The 21419-nt window shown below is 40.0% G+C and overlaps 1 protein-coding gene across 2 annotated transcripts in view; it reads right to left on the reverse strand.

The window, feature by feature from the left end:
• PCGF6 (polycomb group ring finger 6) overlaps positions 1 to 21419 on the reverse strand; it is a 39679-nt gene that overhangs the window by 7466 nt on the left and 10794 nt on the right. Inside the window, exons 9-10 of one of the 2 annotated variants that reach the window (XR_015773201.1) lie at positions 10063 to 10149; positions 4599 to 4843 (exon numbers count right to left, since the gene is read on the reverse strand). Coding sequence is in view for 1 of the 2 variants with exons in the window: in XM_088059564.1 (XP_087915690.1) it covers positions 4793 to 4843; positions 10063 to 10149 (138 nt within the window). In the remaining variant the exon portion in view is untranslated. Of the gene's footprint in view, positions 1 to 2566; positions 4844 to 10062; positions 10150 to 21419 lie in introns of those variants that run through there. The other variant, XM_088059564.1, reaches the window with a different exon arrangement.

Genomic DNA, 21419 nt, shown 5'->3' on the forward strand with positions numbered 1-21419 from the left:
CAGCAAGAATTCTGCAGTTGCAGGACAGCCAATCAATATTGCATTTTGCCTCAGATGCCATTACCATTTTTCTCTCAAAACTAATAAAATTTGACCTGTCCAGTGATTAAATTTGTATCCATGGCAACATTCTGAAACCTCAGTCAATGTAAATATCCTCTGGCCCATTCAACAAAGGTCTCTTAAAGATGACATGGTAAAATTCCATTTGTGGCCACCTTGATTCTCTTTCTGCTGAACTAATTAGTATTACAGAAGGACCACAAGGTAGAAAAAACAAATAAAAAGCAGAATTGAAGAGAATGCAACACCTCTTCATCTCTCAGCAGGTATTTATGACAGCCTAAAAGGTCCATTTTAAAGAACTTAAATGCTCAGGCTGGCCCTTGGTGCATTCTATTGAGCATATTAAAAGATACATGGGGATAATATGACAATCTGTCTTTTAAAGAAAGGCATGCAATACACAAAAACTACTATATCTGTTAATAGTCATTCTCTCAACTGCTGGAATGAATTCCTCCACTCACTTGTATTGACCACAGATTTCATACTAATAATTTCCATACTGAAAAAAAACATAAAACCAAAAATGCCAGGGATGTAATTTTCCTACTGACTGTTAAAAATGTATTAACATAAATCATTGCACATAAATGATTAATGATTCTCTGAAAATAAATTCAACATGGATTAGTAATAGACAAGCTTGAATGGTTTTTCAATAAAATTCTTAGGTCGTTTCACATCTACAGAAATAAGTTTTAAGAGCTCCCCTGGCTCATATGTGCCACAGACTGGTGGCAGTGCAGAGCCAGGCTGGGTGCACTGTTCTGTTCAGGACATAAATGACAGCCATCCCTGGCCACTGCAGGTCCCCTTTGCTTAGAGGGCTCAGCTGTACATTTCAACCGTCTCTTGAACCTTATTTTCTTACACTGAACCTGTACTGACCACAAAGAAAACAGGCAGAATGCAACCAATATGACTCTGCTCATGACTTGATTGTTGCTTGATTCTGTATTTATAAGAAATCCGGAAACTAAGGCTCATCATCTGCTCTTGCTGGGAATTAGCAGGTCTGTACAAGAACTCAGAATTATGCTGCATTTATAAGCAGTATTTAATAAGGAACTGTGTTAGCCATGATGCTGTTAAGAAGATAATGAGAAAGGAAAACCAGAATTATCTCATCAAGAAAAGAAACAATAATGTCTGTAAAATAGTGAATGAGTCCAAGCACACCTTCCCTCACTTCCAGAGCACAAGGCTGGCTCATCTCCCATGAGGGCAGAGATGCCATCCCATAGACGGCCTGTTGTTACAGATGCTCTTCTATCATCAGGACCAAAAGTGGCTGGAGAGAAGCCAAGGTTAAAAGGAGACCTACAGAAATAAAACAGCAGCAGGAGAGCTGAAAGAAGATTGGCACATTTTAAAGCAAGCAGGCTGATTATGCAGGAAACCACAGAGCCTCAGCTCAGCCTTGGCAATAGCTAAAGGTCACCCTGCTGCACACGGATGTGCCCCAGGGGACCTGCAGCACTGGAAAGAAGGAACACATCAGTGCCTTCAGGTGAAAGAAAGCAGGATGTTCAGCCAGGAAAACTATGCTAAAAATACACTTTCTGAAGGCAGGTGAGGAAGAAATAGAAGTGGACAAAAGGGAAATAACAGGTCACTAAGCATTCATGTCAAAAATACCACAGGTTACAGACCTTCAATCCTCCTCATTAAGCCACCGACAGGGTGAAGAAGGGAGTGTTCACCTTCTGCATTTTAGCTGGCATGTGATTTACCCTACAGGAAAATCCTTTGAAGATATTCAGGAGGCCCTTTTTTATTTGAAAAGCAGAATTTTACACTGACATTAGTAGCAGCACAGCCCTCTTGGGGGCCATGCAAGTAAAATGCATCCCTAGAATGACATTAATTTGAATTAACTATCAGCTTCTATACAGCTGTTAAAACTCTGCACATGAGCCCTTCTGTAGATGTGAAGTTCAAGCCAGGGTTAAGGTGAATTTACAATGTAAAATGTGACTGTACTGATTATTATTTTATAGCACAGAGCTATAAATTTGAAAACAAACCCCTGAGTGATAATGGAACAGGAAGGGGCAATATTGAGTATTTGAACCAGATGCCTTGATTCCAGAGGCAGAGAGTCAGTTCACAGAGACTTGAGAACAACAGCCATAAACATGAAGGACGATAACAGAGGTGGCTTTCACAAAAATATGTTCTTGTTGATGAAAAAGGGAGTCCTTTACATAGGATTATTTCTCCTGTATTTCTGTGGAAAAATGATCTCGACTTCTTTACTGAGCCATTTCTCACCAAAATCCTCATTAAAAGGAGAGTCCCAGAGATTTCATGTTATTCCGGCTAACAATACCACACTTAGCTCCAGTGGAGATTGATATTGAATTACCCTTCACCATTCAGCCTCTTAATTGAAATTTGTCATTCTAACAACCCCAGAGCACATTCAGCTGTTTCACAATCATCTACTGCAATTCTGAGGCTGATGTAGGAAACATGGCATGGAAACACAAGGGCTCAATTTTTTTTAAACTGGCTAAAATAAAGTTTATTTTACTGTTACAATATATAATCTTTTATCAACACAACTCACGAGGTGTTTACAAAATAATCTCATTTTCTGCTGCATTTTAAACACTACTTTTATACAAACTTTAAAGGTAAAATAGGAGTTTGTAGCTAAAAAGGCTTTTTGTTACATTTTTTAGAAGCATCACAAGAATTACTTCAAACAAAATTTTTTTTTCTTATGGTGCCAACTTCACAGACAAAACAATGCTTATTGTAAAGACCTGAGGGAGGATTCATGAAAGCTTTCTTTAGACAAAGGATGCCAGTCCTCTTAGGCTGACAGTGAACAAATACATTTGAGCCCTTGCAGCCAGGAGGGCCAATGGAATCAGGGGGTACATTGGGAAGAGTGTGGTCAGCAGGTCACAGGAAGTGATCCTACCTCTCTACTCAGCCCTGGTGTGGCCACATCTGAAGTACTGTGTCCAGTTCTGGGGTCCTCCATACAAGAAAGACAAGGAGCTCCTGGAGAGGGTCAAGCAGAGGCCACAAGGGGTTCCTCTGCTCCTTAGGGACACTTCAGTGTCCCTCGCTGCTCCTGGCAATGTCCCCTCCATGCCTCCAAGCCAAAGGCTTCTGTGTCTGGATGGAACTTGGGGCTGCTGCTCAGGTGTCCCCGAGCTCCAGAACCCCTGTACAGCTCAGTCAAACCCTCACCCCTGGACTGAGTTGCAGCCTCACCAGCTGACTGAAAGAAAGGAAGTAGGACTGGAAGAAGGAAGAACTTCTTTACATTGAGGGTGGCAGAGCACTGAACAGGCTGCCCAGGGAAGGTGTGGAGTCTCTCTCTCGCTGCAGACATTCCAAACTCACCTGGACACATTCCCGTGTTACCTGCTCTGGGTCACACTGCCTTGGCAGGGAGGTTGGACTGGATGATCTCCAGCGGCCCATCCAACACTAAGAATTCTATGCTTCTGTAACTTAGGTGATCTGAAATGCCTTACAAAGGAATCTCCCTTTTCTCTGCACTGACTGTAGGGAAGGGAAAGAGCCTGGTGCCTAATGGAAACTTTCATGAATCCCCACACTGACAACCCAGTATGCAGCAAGACCAGAACACACAGAGCTCTCTGATCCTTAATGCTGCACAAGACAAGATGGAAATACTAAACAGAAGAAAATTTTGAAGTGTTACAGTTGTCACAAAACCTAGTATTTTAACATGTTAAAATTAAAGTCACCTAATGTCCTCTGTGAATCTGGTAGCAACAGGCAGGTATTACATTACTCAACCCAGGTCTCCACTACAGTGCACTGAAACACATTAGAAAGAGTGGAAAAAGTGACCATTTTCACAGCTGCTGGAGAGGTATGTGCTAAAGTGAATGAATTTATGCTCCTGACAGTCAAGTCAGTTGATGGATTTTACATGATAGCAGAATCAGGTTGACAGTGATTAATTTATGTACAGCAAGCAGGTAGAAAGAGGTGCTATGTTTTTTTTTCATGCATAGTTTAACCAGCTTACAGCTAGCTCATCTCCATTCAGACTAGAGATGCATGATCCACCATTTGGTATAAGCCAAACTACCAGCAAATATATTTCCAGTGCAAACAAAATTGTCTTTCTTCAAGAAAAACAACAAAGTTAATGCTACTTCTCAAAAAACAATGCTTATGCTGCATCATTTTCTACCTATTTTGGTCTGCATTTCTGAAGTTTCCTTCCTCTCCCCAAATCACATCCAAAGACAGATGATCACAGTATACTTTTCTTTTAGGCAAATGACTGTTTCTTCCCCAAAACAAATTATACTGCTCATTGAAGATCATCCCTGAGAGCACTGTTCTAGCTAGACACTTAGCAAGAGAAATCTCAGAGCTTAGAGGAAAAAAAGGCTGTTCACCCTGTGAAATCTTGTGGTTTTAGAAAGTAAAAAAATTTAGCTACTTTGAGCATTTAATTTCCCTGAGATGAGTGAAATTTGAAGACAGTAATTTGTAACATGAAGCATAGCAACATCTACAGCTGTACTTACAGAAGCTGCAATTTTTTACAGTGGTAAAGTCAGATGTTACTTTACAAGCACACAGCAGTTAGTGGTGGTTCCTTTCACTTGCTTCCTGCCACAGGAAATGCGACGGCTTCTTTGGTGAGAAACAGCAGTGAAGAAGCTCCATGACTTCAGATTCGTTCAGTATCAGAAGATGCCTTCTGATATTCCAGACACCTTTAAGTTAGTGGAGATACCACCAGGCCATAGTGCAGTACAAGTAGACCATCCTAGAGAGAAGAGAAATAAACTGTCTCATCATAGCACTTTCCCTCCTCCATGAGGCATTTCTGTCACCACCTGGTACAACAATTGCTCCATGGCAGGACCCCAGCTACAATCTCACCATTTTATACCCTGTCCCTTCCATATGGAGAATGCAAGGTTTGAAGTATCAAGGCAAATAACTGTATCCCCCTCTCCTCTTTGAGATGGAAAAGGGTGTTAAAAAAAAGGTAAAATCTGGTACTGCTTTTATATTAAAGACATAATGGCATCATCATCATACAATAGGCTCTTGTTTAAAAGCTGTGCTGATTTCCACAGGGTACTGTGGAGCAGAAAAAAATGTAACCCATTAAGTAGTTCTAGAAGGTGCTGCCAAAAGTTGCCCGAGAGTCCAGACTACTACCATATACATTTATTAAGTAGTAAATGCATTGGATTAAAAAAACCTCCAAATGACAAACTATTAGTTTATTAACTCATGTTTCTCCTCTTCAAAGATTGTCGACATAATAAAAAATCCCTTTCACCTGTGAAACAGGACGCTTTTGACCCATTAGCCTTACTTATGTCACAGGCAGCTACTGAAAGGCCTAGCACTTCCACCATAGACCCACTGGGAATCTGGCACTGCACTGCAACTATTTATATGGACAGATTTTAAAAGAACTTCTGTTTTGAAGAGAGATCTACGTTATTACCAACTGACATGTTAGAATTTTTACTGTATTTTGCTTCAGATGTTTTTATCTGTTAATACACAGGATGTAAGATAATGTATTAGTACTAACTAACTTCATCTTCTCACCCTGTTAATAACCAGGAGTCCATTGCTAACTCCTGAAAGGACACAGGAGGAGACAGGAGCTTTAACTAACTAGGTGATTAGCATAAATTGGGATAGCAGCATTGCAAGGTAGAACAGGTTCTAAGAGGTTATTCAGGAACCTCTTGGCACATAAAAACATTGTTATACCTTCCCAAAGGTACTTATTCCTTGTGCCCACTAGTTCCTTCAAAAGAGAAAATAAGACACATTCAAGACTTTATTTTTGGAGAAAAATTGTGGTCAAAACCACTTTTCCTCTATTTTTCAGTTTCTTAAAGGAAAGAAGTATTTCTAGAAGAAGAAAATGCTGCAATGTATTTTCTTTGATAAATAATTTTAAAATGGTACATAAGGCAGTTGGACATTTAACGGAAATAGCCCTGTTAAACCCAAGGCCAAACCCACAGCAATTCCTTCTCTACAAAAAGAAGCTGCGAGTTACCCTAGTACTGGCACTTCTTACTCTATAATTATTCACTTGTAAAGTATTATACATTTCTATCTATGTTCAGCTGCTTTCTCTAGATACTGTTATTAAAAGAAGTCCAAACAGAGAATGAGTTATCACTGCCCGTTACAAACCTCAAGGTTAACTTAGGCACAAAAGCAAAGCTCTCCCGTGTCCTTGGACAAACATTTGTGACTCTGACCTAAAAAACTACAAAGGATTCCACCTGTTACACCCAACTATAAACTTTAAAGTTGAACTTACAGCCCAAAACATCAGCATATACAACCCTTTTGATGTTCTAAGAGCAGCAGCAACAAAAAGTGCCCCACTTTCCAAATTCAATAACCCCATAGCAAAGAGTAAAACACTTCCATAGGAAACGTGTGCTAGAAGGTCATAGCAATTGAATCAGAGCACAGCTCTTGCTGCCTAGCTCAGGAGACTAAAAAAACAGCACAATAGCATTGGGTTACAAAAAGGTGAGAGCTACAAAGACACCATTATAATCTGCCAAACCTCTGTGCCAAGGGCCAAGGACATCAAGGAAGCTACTCCTTTTAGCTTTTCCCATGTGTGAGCTCATTATATCCATCAGTGATGCAGAACTCTGAGAAGGCCCAGTTTTAAACTAGTGAAAATAACCAGCAGCTTGGATCAGGTTACATTTGTGCAGCAGAGGGGAGGAAGGTAATACAGGGAAGAAGTTATATTCCCATTTAGTTAATAACAAGCTTCCTTTCTCAGCTACTTGATCAAACTCTTAATTACAGGAAGATCTCAACACCTGATAACAAAACCGAGCCTCTAAAAGACTGTCTTTGATCACTCCTTGCAGTAAAGCCAAGTTTTACACTGTTAAAAAAAAAAAAAAAAAAGCAACAAAGTTGTTTCTTATTATATAAATTCTGTCAGTGAGTTTTTTATGGTTTTGCCCAAAACAGAGCTAGAAATCCTGCTTTCAGCTAATTAGGAAGATTTAGCCAACCACTCAGTTTCAGAAGTGGCAAAATATCTTGACATCTACAAGATTAAACAAGATTTTTTCCTGATTCTTTTTTAGCCTTCTATTAACTACTCAGAAATGAACACGTTAATGGCTTACATTCAACCACTAAAATCAGTTGCCTCTGTACTCCAATTAAAACAACCCAAATAGATTACTATGGGGTCGGTGTCAGGAATATTTATTTTATCATCAGATCGCACTTGGTCTTCCCACACTTGTTGGAAAGGCAGAAATGTATCCAGAAGAACTAAAATCCTGCTAGTTTGCATCTCCAGGAAACTTCCATTTACTCAGGCTCTAAGGCATCATTACACAGTGCTAGTCAGTAGGAATAAATAAATAAATAAATAAATAAATAAATAAATAAATGCAACACACAATATTTTCACAAACAAATCTTAAGAACAATTCTTAACCATTCATAGTAAGTAAAAGCCACTAAAACCCCCACAGTGATTATGGTTCAGAACTATAAATCACACACAATATATATGAGGCTGCACTGCAAATGCTACCAAAGAATGCACGTTAAAATTAATACATTTGCCAAAGAGAAACTTATCTGCATTTTTATAATCACTTTTCCCTGCAAGAAGAATAATTGCTGACATGAACGAACTTGCAAGAGAAATATGTGACTTAGAATAGCAGCTATTTTTCCCCTTTAACAGTGGCTGTACTCATCTAAATAAAAGAGCCCAATGTTTATTCTTTCAAATTACTTTCTGTTGCAGAAGTAGCTACTGAAGCTGTATTCTTTGCATGAAGGATATACAATGAACCTCAGAAACCTGTAAATGACAACAGCAGTTTTGAACAGTGTCTCAGCATCCTGGTGAGAGCTATTAGGGACATTCCAAGCTCCAACACTGATTGGGAAAGGCTGGAAAGTTACAAAGGCACAAGATGCCCTTGGAGTTTAATGTAAAATTCATCAAACATTCCTTTGTACTTGTAGTTTCACTGGCCAGGACAACTGTGCCCCTTATTGAATTTCAGGTCATGGTGAGAAACAAACAACCCTCACCATTTTAGACTTGACCTATCCACTGGGATGTTTTTTCATGGGTAATTATCTAAAAATATTTTCCAAGGTTTTTTTTAATCCTACAAATGCATCCTCTGGATTTCTTAAAAAATATTATAATGTTAGACTAAAGAACATGAAAATGTCACAATTATTTCAATATCAAAAAAGAAGCAACACTCCTACTGCAACGATTTGGCATCCTTAGAGATCTTCTAACAATATGAAGAGAAATTAAAGATGAACCCGGTCTTTCAAATTTCCTGTCGAAAGTGACTATGAAAGAACAAGACTTCACAATAAGCCAAGATGTTTCTTTTCTATTTGTCTGTCCAACAGAGAAGCTTTGAGAGAATTAATTGCTAGCATACTGATTTGGTAATAAATGAGATATGAAACATCACTGGAGAATGCACCCAAAGAGAACTGCTCTCTTTGTGGAGCTGCTGACTGGTACTTTATCACTAAACATCAATCAGGCAGACCCAGTTCTGACAAGAAATGAAACTGCTGCAGTATTCCTTGAAGTGATGACCCAAGAGCATTTCTCATACATGAAAAGTTTTCGTGCTAAGCTCAAGTCTAAAGCCATATATGTGATTATACCCCTGCTGTTTACTGAAGCTTTTAGCAGAGGGCATTTCCATCACTATGTGCTGATTGCTGAATTTACTTGCAATGACTCGTAGTGTTAGAAACAAGTTTGTACCAGTACCCACTTCCTCCCAGTTTCTATCCCCTGCTCCCCAAACTGAATTAGGTTACATTTTCATTTCTTCTTCATGCTATTATAAAACAGCTAAGACATCAGGTGTGGCATTTATTCCCTGCAACTGCAGAAACTGCACAAACCTCACAGATTTTAATGTTTGCCAACACTAACATGAGCCAAATATCTCTGCCCTGACTCTGGGACCCCTCCTAGTGATTCAGATCAAGTACAAGTGATACGAAGTCCAAGAGATCTCAAAATCAGCTTTTCACTTCCTGCCCCCAAAACAGAAACTTTCCTGTATCATAAGAGAGCTCAGCAGGAATTTTAAATGCAAATGTTTCTGCATGTGTGTGCACAAACAAGTGAGGAGAGCTGACTTTGCTACTATTTTAATCCTTCTGCTATCTGCTAAGATTGCTTTCTAAGTAAAATACCTATCTAATAATATTTCTTCCCACTATATTGAATATTAGCTTTTCAGACTTCCAAGTTCAGATTAAGATACAATTTACCATGTATCACAATTTTACATCTCTATCTTACAATGCACTTGGCAGAGTACTTCATTGCTTTTACAGTACTTTTAAAATGGTGTGATCCTTTAAAGATGCTTTGAAAAGATTTGCAAAGAATTTTAAAATAATGCATTCTTATTTGCAAAGCCAGCAACACTGAAGACAGCAAGTTATCAACAAGAAATACCTGGCCATACACTCATGCTGTGACCAGAGCCAATACAATATGCACAAAGCACATTTACTGCATTCATTACCCTCTATCTTTGGTTTGTGTTTTTATAAGCAAGTCTATTCTCCTCACCCAGTCACAAGGATAGCCTTATTTGGGATTTGTCCTCTGATTTCCCGCAGAGATGCAATCGCCAGAGAGGAAAAACAAAGAATGTTAATTGAAAGAATGGCTGGTACATTTTATCACTGCTAAGATGGCAACTTGTTTGGGGGGAAAAAAAACTTCAAAACAAAACCCAACACAAATCCCTCATATCCAGAGCATCATGAGATGAAGAAGAACATGGTACACTTACAACTCTACTTACAAGATAAAAATGATTTTGCATAAATTTGAGAGATTTTTCTAAATAACTTCTTCAGACAAACTGGTGCTACCTGAGGGCTTAAGAGAGGTCTTCTGTTTTTAAACAAGAAACCTAGAACAAAGCCCCAGCTGCCACTCACCTGTACTGCACTCTCTCCTATGACTTGACGAATTTCCCTCAGTGTCTGGTAGTGCTCCAGGAGGTGATCACCACATATTATATCCACCTGTGAAAAAAAAAGGCATGGTTAAGTCCAACTTGCCTTTGGAGTAGCAAAACAGTATCCAAGCCCTTTCAATTTTATTAGCAGAGCTCAATGCTAGCATGTTAGACACTAAAGCCATCTTTACCTCTGTTGTCCAAATGCGTTCAGCATTCACAGCTCTATTGCACTGCCCTAATGCCTTTCGTGACCCTGACCTGGGCTCACTGCTCAACAGAGAGGACAGTTTATTGTTTCATTCAGTCTGGTGTGTCCACTGAAACAAGCTATTTAGTAACATCTGTGATGAATTTAATGGGAATTTAGATCAGGCATTAAAACCATCACAAACATCTGGTGTCATTCATCAGTTGCAAAAGAGGGAAACTTGTTTTCACCACCACCAACAAAAAAGAGCCATTCCTACCCTCATTCTTATCTTGAGGGAGAAAACATGTGACTAGTCCCACTTAATACTGTGGAAGAAGTGCCTGAATAGAAACAAGCATCTTGGTGCATGCCACTGTCAGCAGTTACATCACACAGTCCTCCCTCCAGCATGCACTCAGTCAGTATTCCTGGGGTGCAGCTGCAGGGCATACTCAGCAGTTCCATGCGTTGTCCTCGACTGCAGCTGAACTCTGTCAGTGGTGTCTGAAATTCCATGGGAGGCACTTTTGTTTAGTAACTGCCGACAAAACAATAACTTTGTGGAAAACACAAACCTTAATCAGGTATTTTGAATTCCTTGCTTTGATTATTATGAAAAATAGGCTTCTCTATAAAGTTACCATAGATTTACTGTGGATAATGTAAATTCCAAATTAGAGCAGCTAACATCACGCTGTTTTTTTCTCTCAACTGGAGCTTGCTTACACTTTCTTTATGAGCAATTTCTACATAAGAAAATGAGAGTGCTCTCATTTGTGAATTGACAAGACCCCAAAATTGAAGATAAGAGCATTGACAATGAGCAGTCCCACAGCTTTCTGCAAGGAAGCCGCCTAAGCTCTGCCCCTGCAGCAGTTGGGGAACACACTGCAATATGATGACGTATTGTCTTATACAGCCACTTTCCACCACAGGATACACTCGGAGCTGCAGCTATTCCACTCCCCCAGACTTATCTTCTTCTGCAGGCTGACCTACTACCTCTCTCTTGTTCTTCGTGGAAAGATTTAGTAAGATTTATGCTGGCAGACCACATTGTCCTGAGACTTGGGAATGCAGGAATTCTACTCCTCAGAGGTTCAGAAAGGACTAATTTACTGTACCACCTGTATTGCATGAGAATGATGCAGAATACTCTCCTCATGTTTGATTCTTAATGTGCAGAAGATGTAAACTGCTCAGCAGTACTTCTGCTTTTAGCTTCCAGGAGGACGCCAGGAAGCAAAAATGTGTGTGGACATAACAGTAAATGCTGATTAGCTATTGAACCACACATACTCATATATTTAGCATCAACATTTGATGTATGTAACCCAGCACTTAAAAAATATAAGTTTTCCTTTTGGAAAATTGTCTGCAGTTCTTTCTGCTACCTTCCATGCATTCTTAACCTCTACAGTTATTACTGCAGGAAGGCAAACATGACTGCTTTGCTTTCCAGAGATATGAGTTTAATTACTTTTGCTTTACAAGCTTACTTCTACACTTTTTATAGCATAAGGCACTGTAAATTCAATCTTGCTCCCAATGAAACATAACACATAAATGTTTTATATATTCTACAGAAACAGAAAATCTAATCCGTTTGACCAATAAAGGCTGCAGACAGTCACAGCTGCTGACAATCTCTCAAAATTAAAATGCTTTTTTGAAAGTACACTGTTGTATCTGCTGCTCCATTTTCAAATGGCAGTCATTAAAGAGCCAGTGTCTAATAATAAATTGAGAAGAGTTTTTCACATTTACTGTATTAGAGTTCTCTGAATACCAAATGCTTAATCTCCTAATTTCAGCACCAAAGCCTGAAATTCTGCTTGCTAATTGTTATGCTAGCATTCATTCTACAAGGACAAGAGAATAAAACATACAATGAAAAAAAAAATAGGTCAGTGCAAAAATAATTTGTGAAATGTGTCTCAGAGGAATCCTTGTGTCATACAATGGAATTAATATATTCCGTTACAAAAGAAGCACCAGTACAGTTAGTACAGGATTAAATGTTTCCGAAAATCATGTATAACTTGGCTGAAAAAATGCTTGGTATTTGGGATAGTTTAGCAAGCTAGAATGTTTATAGAAACGGGGATCAGTATTTGGAGTTTCTAAGATACCTATAGATAAGATTCGTACAAGCTCGGGCTACACTCTAATGAAGCAATATCGATAAGGTTGTTAGAGTAATTAGTGTTACAGCTGAAATTGTATAAATACGTGCACTTTGAACAAAGACAGCTGAGCTAGATTTGGGTTGCTAATACCCCTAGTTCCTGCACACTTCAATAAAGCACCTGCCTATAATCTATTTGTGATAATGTGTATTTCCAAATGCTAACATTATTGGCGACCCAGATGGGACCCTGTGAGTGCTGCTGAGTGAGTTTGCGACCCGATCACGCTCCAGCCGGCACTGAGGGGTTCTCGGGGAGCCCATCTGGCCGCGACCATCTCCACCGCTCACAACGTCCCTCTGAGAGGTAAGGTGCACTGAAAAGGTCTGGTCTGGTGCCTCCTGATAAGATGCACTGAAAGCTCTGCACAGTTGGGCTAGAGGAATTCCTGGTACTGCCTAAGTGCCATCCATCAGAGAACTGTGAAAGTGTTGCAGGTTCAGCATCAGTCATGTATTGTAGCTGTAATATGGAGAAACTTAAAGGGATTTGGGGTGGCAGTGCTCCCATACCGTGTACTTCTCCCTTGGGGTGCTTATTAGCACATTGGAAACAGCGTAATTTTGAGCAAGATTTATGTAAGGTTAAGTTGATTGATTATTGTAATACATGGTGGCCAGAATATGTCCTGGAGAGTGGGGAAAAGTGGCCAAAGAATGGCTCTTTGCAATATAACACCATTTTACAGTTGATGTTGTTTTGTAAGCGGGAGGGAAAATGGGATGAAGTTCCGTATGTTGATCTGTTTTTCTATTTGCGAGATAAGCCAGAATGGCAGACTGAGTGTGGATTGATGATGGTTAAGACATTTGTGAGTGATAAGTATGAGGCTTGTGTAAAAGGGCAGCATTGCTTAGAACGCCTGGCATTGAAAGAGTTTGTGTTGGGGGAACGATATGGATGTTGATTTACAAGTGGCTCCAAGTGAACCAAAAGAATCTGACCCTATTTCTCCTGCCCCTACTTCACCCAATCCTATTTCACCTAACCCTACTTCACCCTTCCCTCTCTACCCTCCTCTCCCACCTTCACCTCATCCTTCTCCAGGAGATGATCAAAATTTAACTGTGATACAAGGAAATTGGAGAAATGCGGGTGAGGAAGATAGTAGTAGTGGGGGTGATGATGAATCAGTGACACCGGCATCCCATCAGACTCAGTCAAAGCTTGCCCCAGTCCTGTCTAAAACAGGAAAAGACTTGGGCAGACAAAAGTGGACTGTGATTGCCCCCTTGAGACAAGGAGTAGGAGCGGAGGGGCCGGTGTTTGTAAAGGTACCTTTCTCTCTGGTGGATTTGGTAATTTAGAAACAATCAGCTGGGACTTATGGGGAAAATCCTGATAAAGTGGCAAGGGTGGTAAAAATGATTATGAAAACTCAGAATCCGGATTGGGATGATATACAAGCAATAGAAGATATTTTAATGGATTCTACTGAGAAAGAGATGGTGCTTAGAGTAGCCATGGAAAGAGCAGGAGAGGATATCAGAAATAGGCTGGTGACAGGGACTTTAGATGAGAATTTTCCAACTGAGGACCCAGAGTGGGATCCTAATACATATGAGGGTATGTGGAGGCTGAAGAAATATCAAGAGTGGGTCCAGATAGGGGTTCAGAATGCTATACCTAAGGCTATGAATTGGTCTAAATTGTATGACATAGGACAGGAAAAGAAAGAATCCCCTACTGCATTTTTGGAAAGGCTTAGGGAAGCAGCAAGAAAATATACAGATCTCCAAATAGACACAGAACAAGCGAAGGTGCAGCTTGCCCCCATTTTCCTTGAGCAGTCTCAGGATGATATTAGGAGAAAATTGCAAAAATTAGAAGGGGAGGAATTAAGGAGTTTGGATAAACTACTTGAGGTAGCCTGGAAGGTATACAATTACAGGGAAAAGGAGGCTAGTAAAAAGCAGCAGCAAAGTCTTTTGGCAGTAATGCAAGGAAAAGGGAATCCAGGTTTCAGAGGACGTGGCAGAAGTGGTCGTGGACTGGGGAGGAGTGGGTTTGGTAGAGGACGTGGGGGAACGGCTATGCCAAGATTAAGGTTAAACCAATGTGCTTATTGTAAACAAGAGGGGCATTGGAAAAATGAGTGCCCAAATCGGTTTAACCAGGGCAGTTAGTCCAACCAGGATCAGGATGTTTCAAAATTAATGGTGTTGGGAGAGTACAGCAGCTGACTAGAATCAGAACAAAAATCAACACAGGAACCTTTAGTGACTATACAATTGGGGGATAAAGAAGTAAAATTCCTGGGGAATATGGGGGCCACATACTAAATGATTTGAAAGGGCAAACTGGGGACAAAACAACAACAATAGCTGGAGCCACAGGGAAGGAGGAACATCAGCCATTCTTTAACCCCCATATTTGTGTTTTGAGAACAAAGTTTCAATGCATGAATTCTTATATGTGGCTGAGTGCTCAATTCCACATTTAGGGCGAGATTTATTGGCAAAACCTGATGCAGTAATAACTTTGAGAACAGGGAACTTTTAATGAAAATACCCGAATCAAAGACAGGACAAATTTTAATGATAAAAGAGAAACCAGTTCCCACCATCCCTAGGGAAGTAGAAGATGCAATAATTCCCTCTGTATGGGAAACAGATATACCAGGAAAATCTAAATTGGCACAACCAGTACATGTGCAATTAAAAGAAGGGACAAGAGCTGTACAGGTCAAACAGTACCCCATAAAACCAGAAGCACGGCAAGGAATAGTAAAGATTATTGATAAATTTTTGAAATACCAAATTCTGGAAGAATGGGAATCAGAATATAATACACCAATTATTTCCAGTACAGAAACCAAATAGTGAGTATAGATTAGTGCAAGGTTTGAGAGCAATAAATAAAGTAACTAAAGACATTTATCCAGGGATTGCCAATCCCTACATGTTGTTGACATCCATAAAAGAGAAATCAGAATGGTTTCCTGTAACTGATTAAAAGGATGCCTTTTTCTGCATACCTCTTGACAAAGAAAGTAGGAAACTACCTTTGAGTGGGAAAATCCAGGAAACAGAAGATAAACTCAGCTCACCTGGACACAATTTTCACAAGGATACAAGAACAGTCCAACCCTATCTGGAAACCAACTGGTGAAGGAACTGGAGATTTGGACTGAGAATGGGCAAGTACCAAGAGAACAATACTTGCTGTTAAAGTATGTTGATGATATACTGATAGCTACAGAGGAGGAGATAACCTGTATAAAAGTAACAATTGAGATCTTAAATCAACTGGGAATGGGAGGATATAAGGTGTCTAAAGAAAAGGCACAAATTGCCTGGCAGACTGTGATTTACTTGGGATGTGAAATTTCACAAGGATGACGAAAACTAGGTACTAACTGTATTCAAGCTATTTGTGCTATTCCAGAACCTGCATGAGCTGCAAGTCTTCCTTGGGATGACAGGGTGGTGCCACCTGTGGATCATGGACTATGGACTAATTGCAAAACCCCTGTATGAAGCCCAGAAGACACAGCCGTTTACCTGGGGTAAACCACAGAAGGAGGCCTTCCTCAAACTAAAGGAGGCATTGACAACTGCTCTGGCATTAAGATTACCTGATTTGTCCAAAGATTTTCAGCTGTTTGTACATGAAAGGCTATGCCTAGCACTGGGAGTGTTGACCCAACATTTGGGAAACTGGAAAAGGCCGGTGGGCTACTTTTCCAAACAACCTGACAATGTGAGTGCTGGATGGCCTTCATGCCTGCGGGCAGTTGCAGCCACTGTGATGCTGATACAAGAAGCCAGAAAACTCATAATGTCTATGTACCAGATATGGTAACCACTGTCTTAGAACAAAAGGGGAGCCATTGGCTATTCCCAAGTCAAATTATGAAATTCCAGGTAATTCTAATGGAACAGGATGATGTAGCATTAAAAACAACTAACCTTTTGAATCCAGCCTTGTTTTTAGGTACAACAGTTGAAGAAGGCCCATTGGAACATGACTGTGTGGAACTGATAGAACACACCTGTTCAGCTAGAGCAGATCTGAAAGACGTTCCACTGGAACAGCCAGACTGGGAGCTGTTTACAGATAGAAGCAGTTTTGTGGAGAACGGGACCAGATACGCTGGATATGTGGTAACAACAACAGGTGCAGTGGTGGAGGCAAAGGTACTGCCAGCAAACACACCTGCCCAACGAGCAGAACTGGTTGCCCTAACCAGAGCATTGGAGTTGAGTGAAAGGAAAAAGGTGAATATATGGACTGATTCAAAATACGCTTTTGGAGTGGCGCATGTATGGGGAGCACTGTGGAGAGAAAGAGGACTGCTGTCTTCTCAAGGTATGCACATTAAACATCAAGATGCAATCTTGCAAATAATAAAAGCAGAACAAAGACCTGAACAAGTGGCAATTATGCACTGTAGAGCACACCAATCAGGAAGCTCCAAAATTTACAAGGGGAATTGAAAGGCAGACTGGACAGCCTGACAAGCTGCTTGAGAAGTGCAAACTGCAATGGCATTGATACCTTTAAAAACTAATGTATCTTAATTCAATTTGCCTCTGAAACCAAAATATTCAACAGAGGATGAGAGATTGGGATGTTTGCTAAATGCACAAAAGAATTCAGAAGGGTAGTAAGTAACTACACAAGGACAAATTGTGGTATCTCCTCTCTTGATAATGAGAGAAATTCTACAAATTAAACATAGCAAATGTAATTGGGGTGCAGAGGCATTGGTGAGATTGCTAAAGCGAAATTTAATCTCAGTGCAGATGTTAACAATGGCAACATCAGTAATGTCAAAGCGTGAAATTTGCTTAAAGAACAACCTAGTGGCTAGATGACAGACACACCTAGGAAGAATTCAGGTAGAAATAGAACCAGGAGATTATTGGCAGGTAGATTTTGTAGAATTACCAAGAACTCAAGAATACCAATATCTGGTAGTGGGATGTGACACATTTTCTGGATGGCCAGAAGCCCTTCCCTGCTGCACAAACCAATCAAAGGAAATAGTCAAGTGGTTACTACAAGAAATCATTCCAAGATTCGGGGTGCCTCTAGGAATATCATCAGATAGGGGCCCACGTTTCATAGCCACAGTAGTAAGAGAGGTAAGTAGGTTGCTGGGAATAGCTTGGGATCTCCATACCCCATGGAGACCCCAATCAAGTGGACAGGTAGAGAGGATGAATCAGACATTAGAGGCAAATCAGTAAAATATGCCAAGAGGCCAAACTGCAGTGGCCACAGGCTTTATCAATAGCACTGTTGATTCGGATAAAGCCTAGGAGTGGAATGTCAGTCAGTCCTTATGAGATATTGTATGGGGAACCATATGAATCCCCTGAACCTAATCCAAATGTACATGTTACAGGGAAGCAAGAGGTGTATAATTATGTTCTGTCTCTCGGAAAAACTCTAGCTTGGCTTCGGAGCGCCCTCGTGTGGAATAGGCCGCTGACTCTTGAGAATCCAGTTCATGACATCCCCCCGGGAGATGAAGTGTATGTTAAAACCTGGAACGAGGAACCATTAAAGAAAGGTGGAATGGACCCTATCAGGTATTGTTGACCACTTTTACAGCAGTCTAAGTAGCTGGAGTGGATCTATGGATACATCACACCAGAGTGACGAAGGTTCTCCCTGAACTGTGGACTGCACAAACTGTAGGACCAGCAAAGCTGCAGATAAAACGTGTTTAACTGTTTCAAATGTCTAGGTTAGTAATTGTAACGGTGATCATTTTATGGCCACTAGTGCCATCGGCAAGAATCAGTGTTACTTTGGGATGTGAAATGCAAAAGAATCAGCTGAATTCTAGAATGAAGAGGGATGTGGGGGTGCAGCCAAAACCACAAGTGATAAAAGTCTCCAACACAATTCAGGCAGAAAATGTAATGATTGGATTAGTTACAGACTTTGCCAATATGCAAAACACCAGCAGAATAACTGCTTGTCTGCCAATACCAAAGGCAGCAGGAGATCAAATAAATTGGGGAATCATAACATCAAAATTACCCAAAATACAAAAGAACAAAACAATTGCATGTAAGCAGGTACCAGAGACAAGACAAGTAATTAAAGATACCTGGAAGATAGTGGGAGAGTAGATGAAACCTTTGAAGAAACAAGATTGTGTTTTAAGCCAAGGCAAAGTGGGGCAAATCATAGACTGGGACCTTGCCATGACTTCAAAAGATGACGATGCAAGGTGGGAATGTATTCTGCCAAAATATGAAAAGGTTAGAGAAAATGTTTCAGATACTGTTCTTGTATGGAGGTGTGAAGGGCAAGAGGAGAAAGATCAAATTGAGGCTTGGGACAGTGCATGGTCAATGAGTGTTCTTCAAAAATTCCAATATATGGCAGATACTCCTTGATGCATTAAGTGGGAAGGCTCTGAAAATGAAACAGATCCAGGGGTATGGAACATTGCAACCAGCAGTAGAATAGAGGCAGACAAAGTGAATTGGTGGGCATGTAACAAAACTTATGACTGTACTTCTGATGATGAAGAAATAAAACGACCGCCACCACTGGTAGTAGCTCTGCGAGTTGGATGTGCCTGCAGAAGAATCAAACCCAGACAAGGTAAAATAAATTACAAAACAGGACAAGTGATTCAGAAAGTGGTATGTAGTAAAAGTACAATTCAGAGTCCAGGCCAATTTGTATGGGCAGCAAGTGATGGCACCTGGACAACACACCTGCCTGTAGATGGAAAGGTGAAGGAAATTACTTTAGGCCTCCCCACCTTATGCCAAATTTGGTAGAAATCCCCATTTAAAGGAAAGCATGAACTTCTGCAAATAAGGACAAGCCAGGAAGTTCAGGAAAACAGAAATCGAGATGAAGAAAATTGGCAGGAACCCTCTAATAGTGTAAAATTTGGGTGGGTCCTGGAATCCTTATTTGGCCCAATAGTAAATTACAATAGGGAAATGCTATACAAACTTACAGGTCAGGTAGAAAGATTAGCAAGTCACCAAGGAAGGATTTAGAGAACTGAATGTGCAATTACAAGCCACAAGTAAAATGACTTTGCAAAACAGATTGGCTTTGGATTTGTTAATTTTGAAAGAACATGGAGTATGCGGATACCTAAAAGGACAAATTGATCATTGCCACATCCACATCCCAAATGTAACTGCAGATGTAGAACACAACATTAATCAGTTGAAACAAATAGAGCATGAGGCACAGAAAGAATGGGAAGATCTGACCACAAGTTGGTTAGATAAAATCTTTGAAAGGTTAGGACGGAACGTGAGCTCATGGAACAAATCTATTATTGAGAATGTGATAATCTTACTGAGCATGCTCTTAGTAATTTGGTTAATCTACAAGGTTCTGAAAGGAGAGATAAGGAAAAGAGTATCCTGGAACCAGAAAATAATAAAGGCACTGACATGGGACAGAGATCCACATATGCATTTGTCATCTCCAGGTCCTCCAGTCTGCAACAACACTTATGACAACTGTGGATTTGAAGATGAACATCAAGTCTAAACTCAAAAGCTAAAGGACTGTATATAGTGAAAACATTATACTTATTGTAATAAAGTTAAATACTTTCAAAGGGGGGAAATGTTAGTACAGGGTTAAATGTTTCTGAAAATCTTGTATAACTTGGCTGAAAGAATGCTTGATATTGGGATAATTTAGCAAGCTAGAATGTTTATAGTAATGGGCATCAGTATTTGGAGTTTCTAAGATATAGATATCTATCTACCTATCTAGATATATATATAGATATTTCTATAGATAAGATTCATACAAGTTCGTACAAGCTCGGGCTACACTCTAATGAAGCAGTATCAATAAGGTTGTTACAGTGATTAGTGTTACAGCTGAAATTGTATAAATACGTGCACTTTGAACAAAGACAGCGGAGCTAGATTTGGGTTGCTAATACCCCTAGTTCCCATGCACTTCAATAAAACACCTGCATATAATCTATTTGAGATTATGTGTGTTTCCAAACGCTAACAGCACCACAAGAGCTATGAATTTACTAAAATTTCAAACGACTGGTAAAATTGAAGTCAACTAGTACTGATTGCCTGAGATAGCAGTAACTGTAGCTTGACATTTGGTTGAAAGGAAGCATGAAGGTGGATTTGCTGAATACTCTGTCACTTTTGCTAAAATTCTTATTAAAATAAACTAGGTTTTCCATTATGCCATTTCTTTTCTTTTGGTGGCATGTCTGCTATTAGAGCTATTTCTCTAAAAGCCACCATAACAGACCACTATAAATTCATGCTCACTAAGTAAGACAGAAATAAAAACAGAAAAAGTTCACGTAAGGGACACTTCACATAAGACTCATCCCAAGGGACAATTTGGCCCAGAAAGCAGTAGGCTTCAATCAATATTTTCCAAACCAACACATACCACCCAGGGAAGGACAAGGAAAACACGAAGTTTTAGAGACTGACATGAGTATTTGGGCTAGTTATTCAAAAAGTTGTCAGAATTTCCAATTTCCTCTAGCTGCTGTTCACTTTCCAGAGGCCCTAGATGCTTTTATTCCAGGGTCTAAGATTGGCATAAAGAAATTGAATCAACAACTACACCGTGTATGAGCACAGAGTCCTTTCCCCAGCCTCCCCCAAGACTGCAGTTCACACACTTTTAGGAATGCACATCTGGTTAAAGAACATTTCTGTTCCATCAGCTAAATTAATGAATTCCGAGCAGCTGGGCTGCAAGTCTTTCAGCAGTTTCTCTCATCCTTACAGAAGAACTAGCAGGAAGAAATACTGCTGCTGCAGGAGGGGCTCAAAGAAAATCACACTCGAAAGAAAACTTCTGTTGCCAAAGACAAGAATCTACTGGGTTCCAAACACTACAACCTGTATTTAGCTCCTACCAGATGTTACCTACTTAGCTATTACTGGCAATTCCAGTTTCTAAAGATTTATTTTCACCCTCTCACAACAAATTCCAGCAAGGATATTCAAGAGAGACCTT

The sequence above is a fragment of the Pseudopodoces humilis genome, chromosome 9 (genome assembly GCF_049639895.1).
Source record: "Pseudopodoces humilis isolate 2021_Gansu_Grassland_sample_001 chromosome 9, ASM4963989v1, whole genome shotgun sequence".
Classification (NCBI taxonomy): Eukaryota; Metazoa; Chordata; class Aves; order Passeriformes; family Paridae; genus Pseudopodoces; species Pseudopodoces humilis.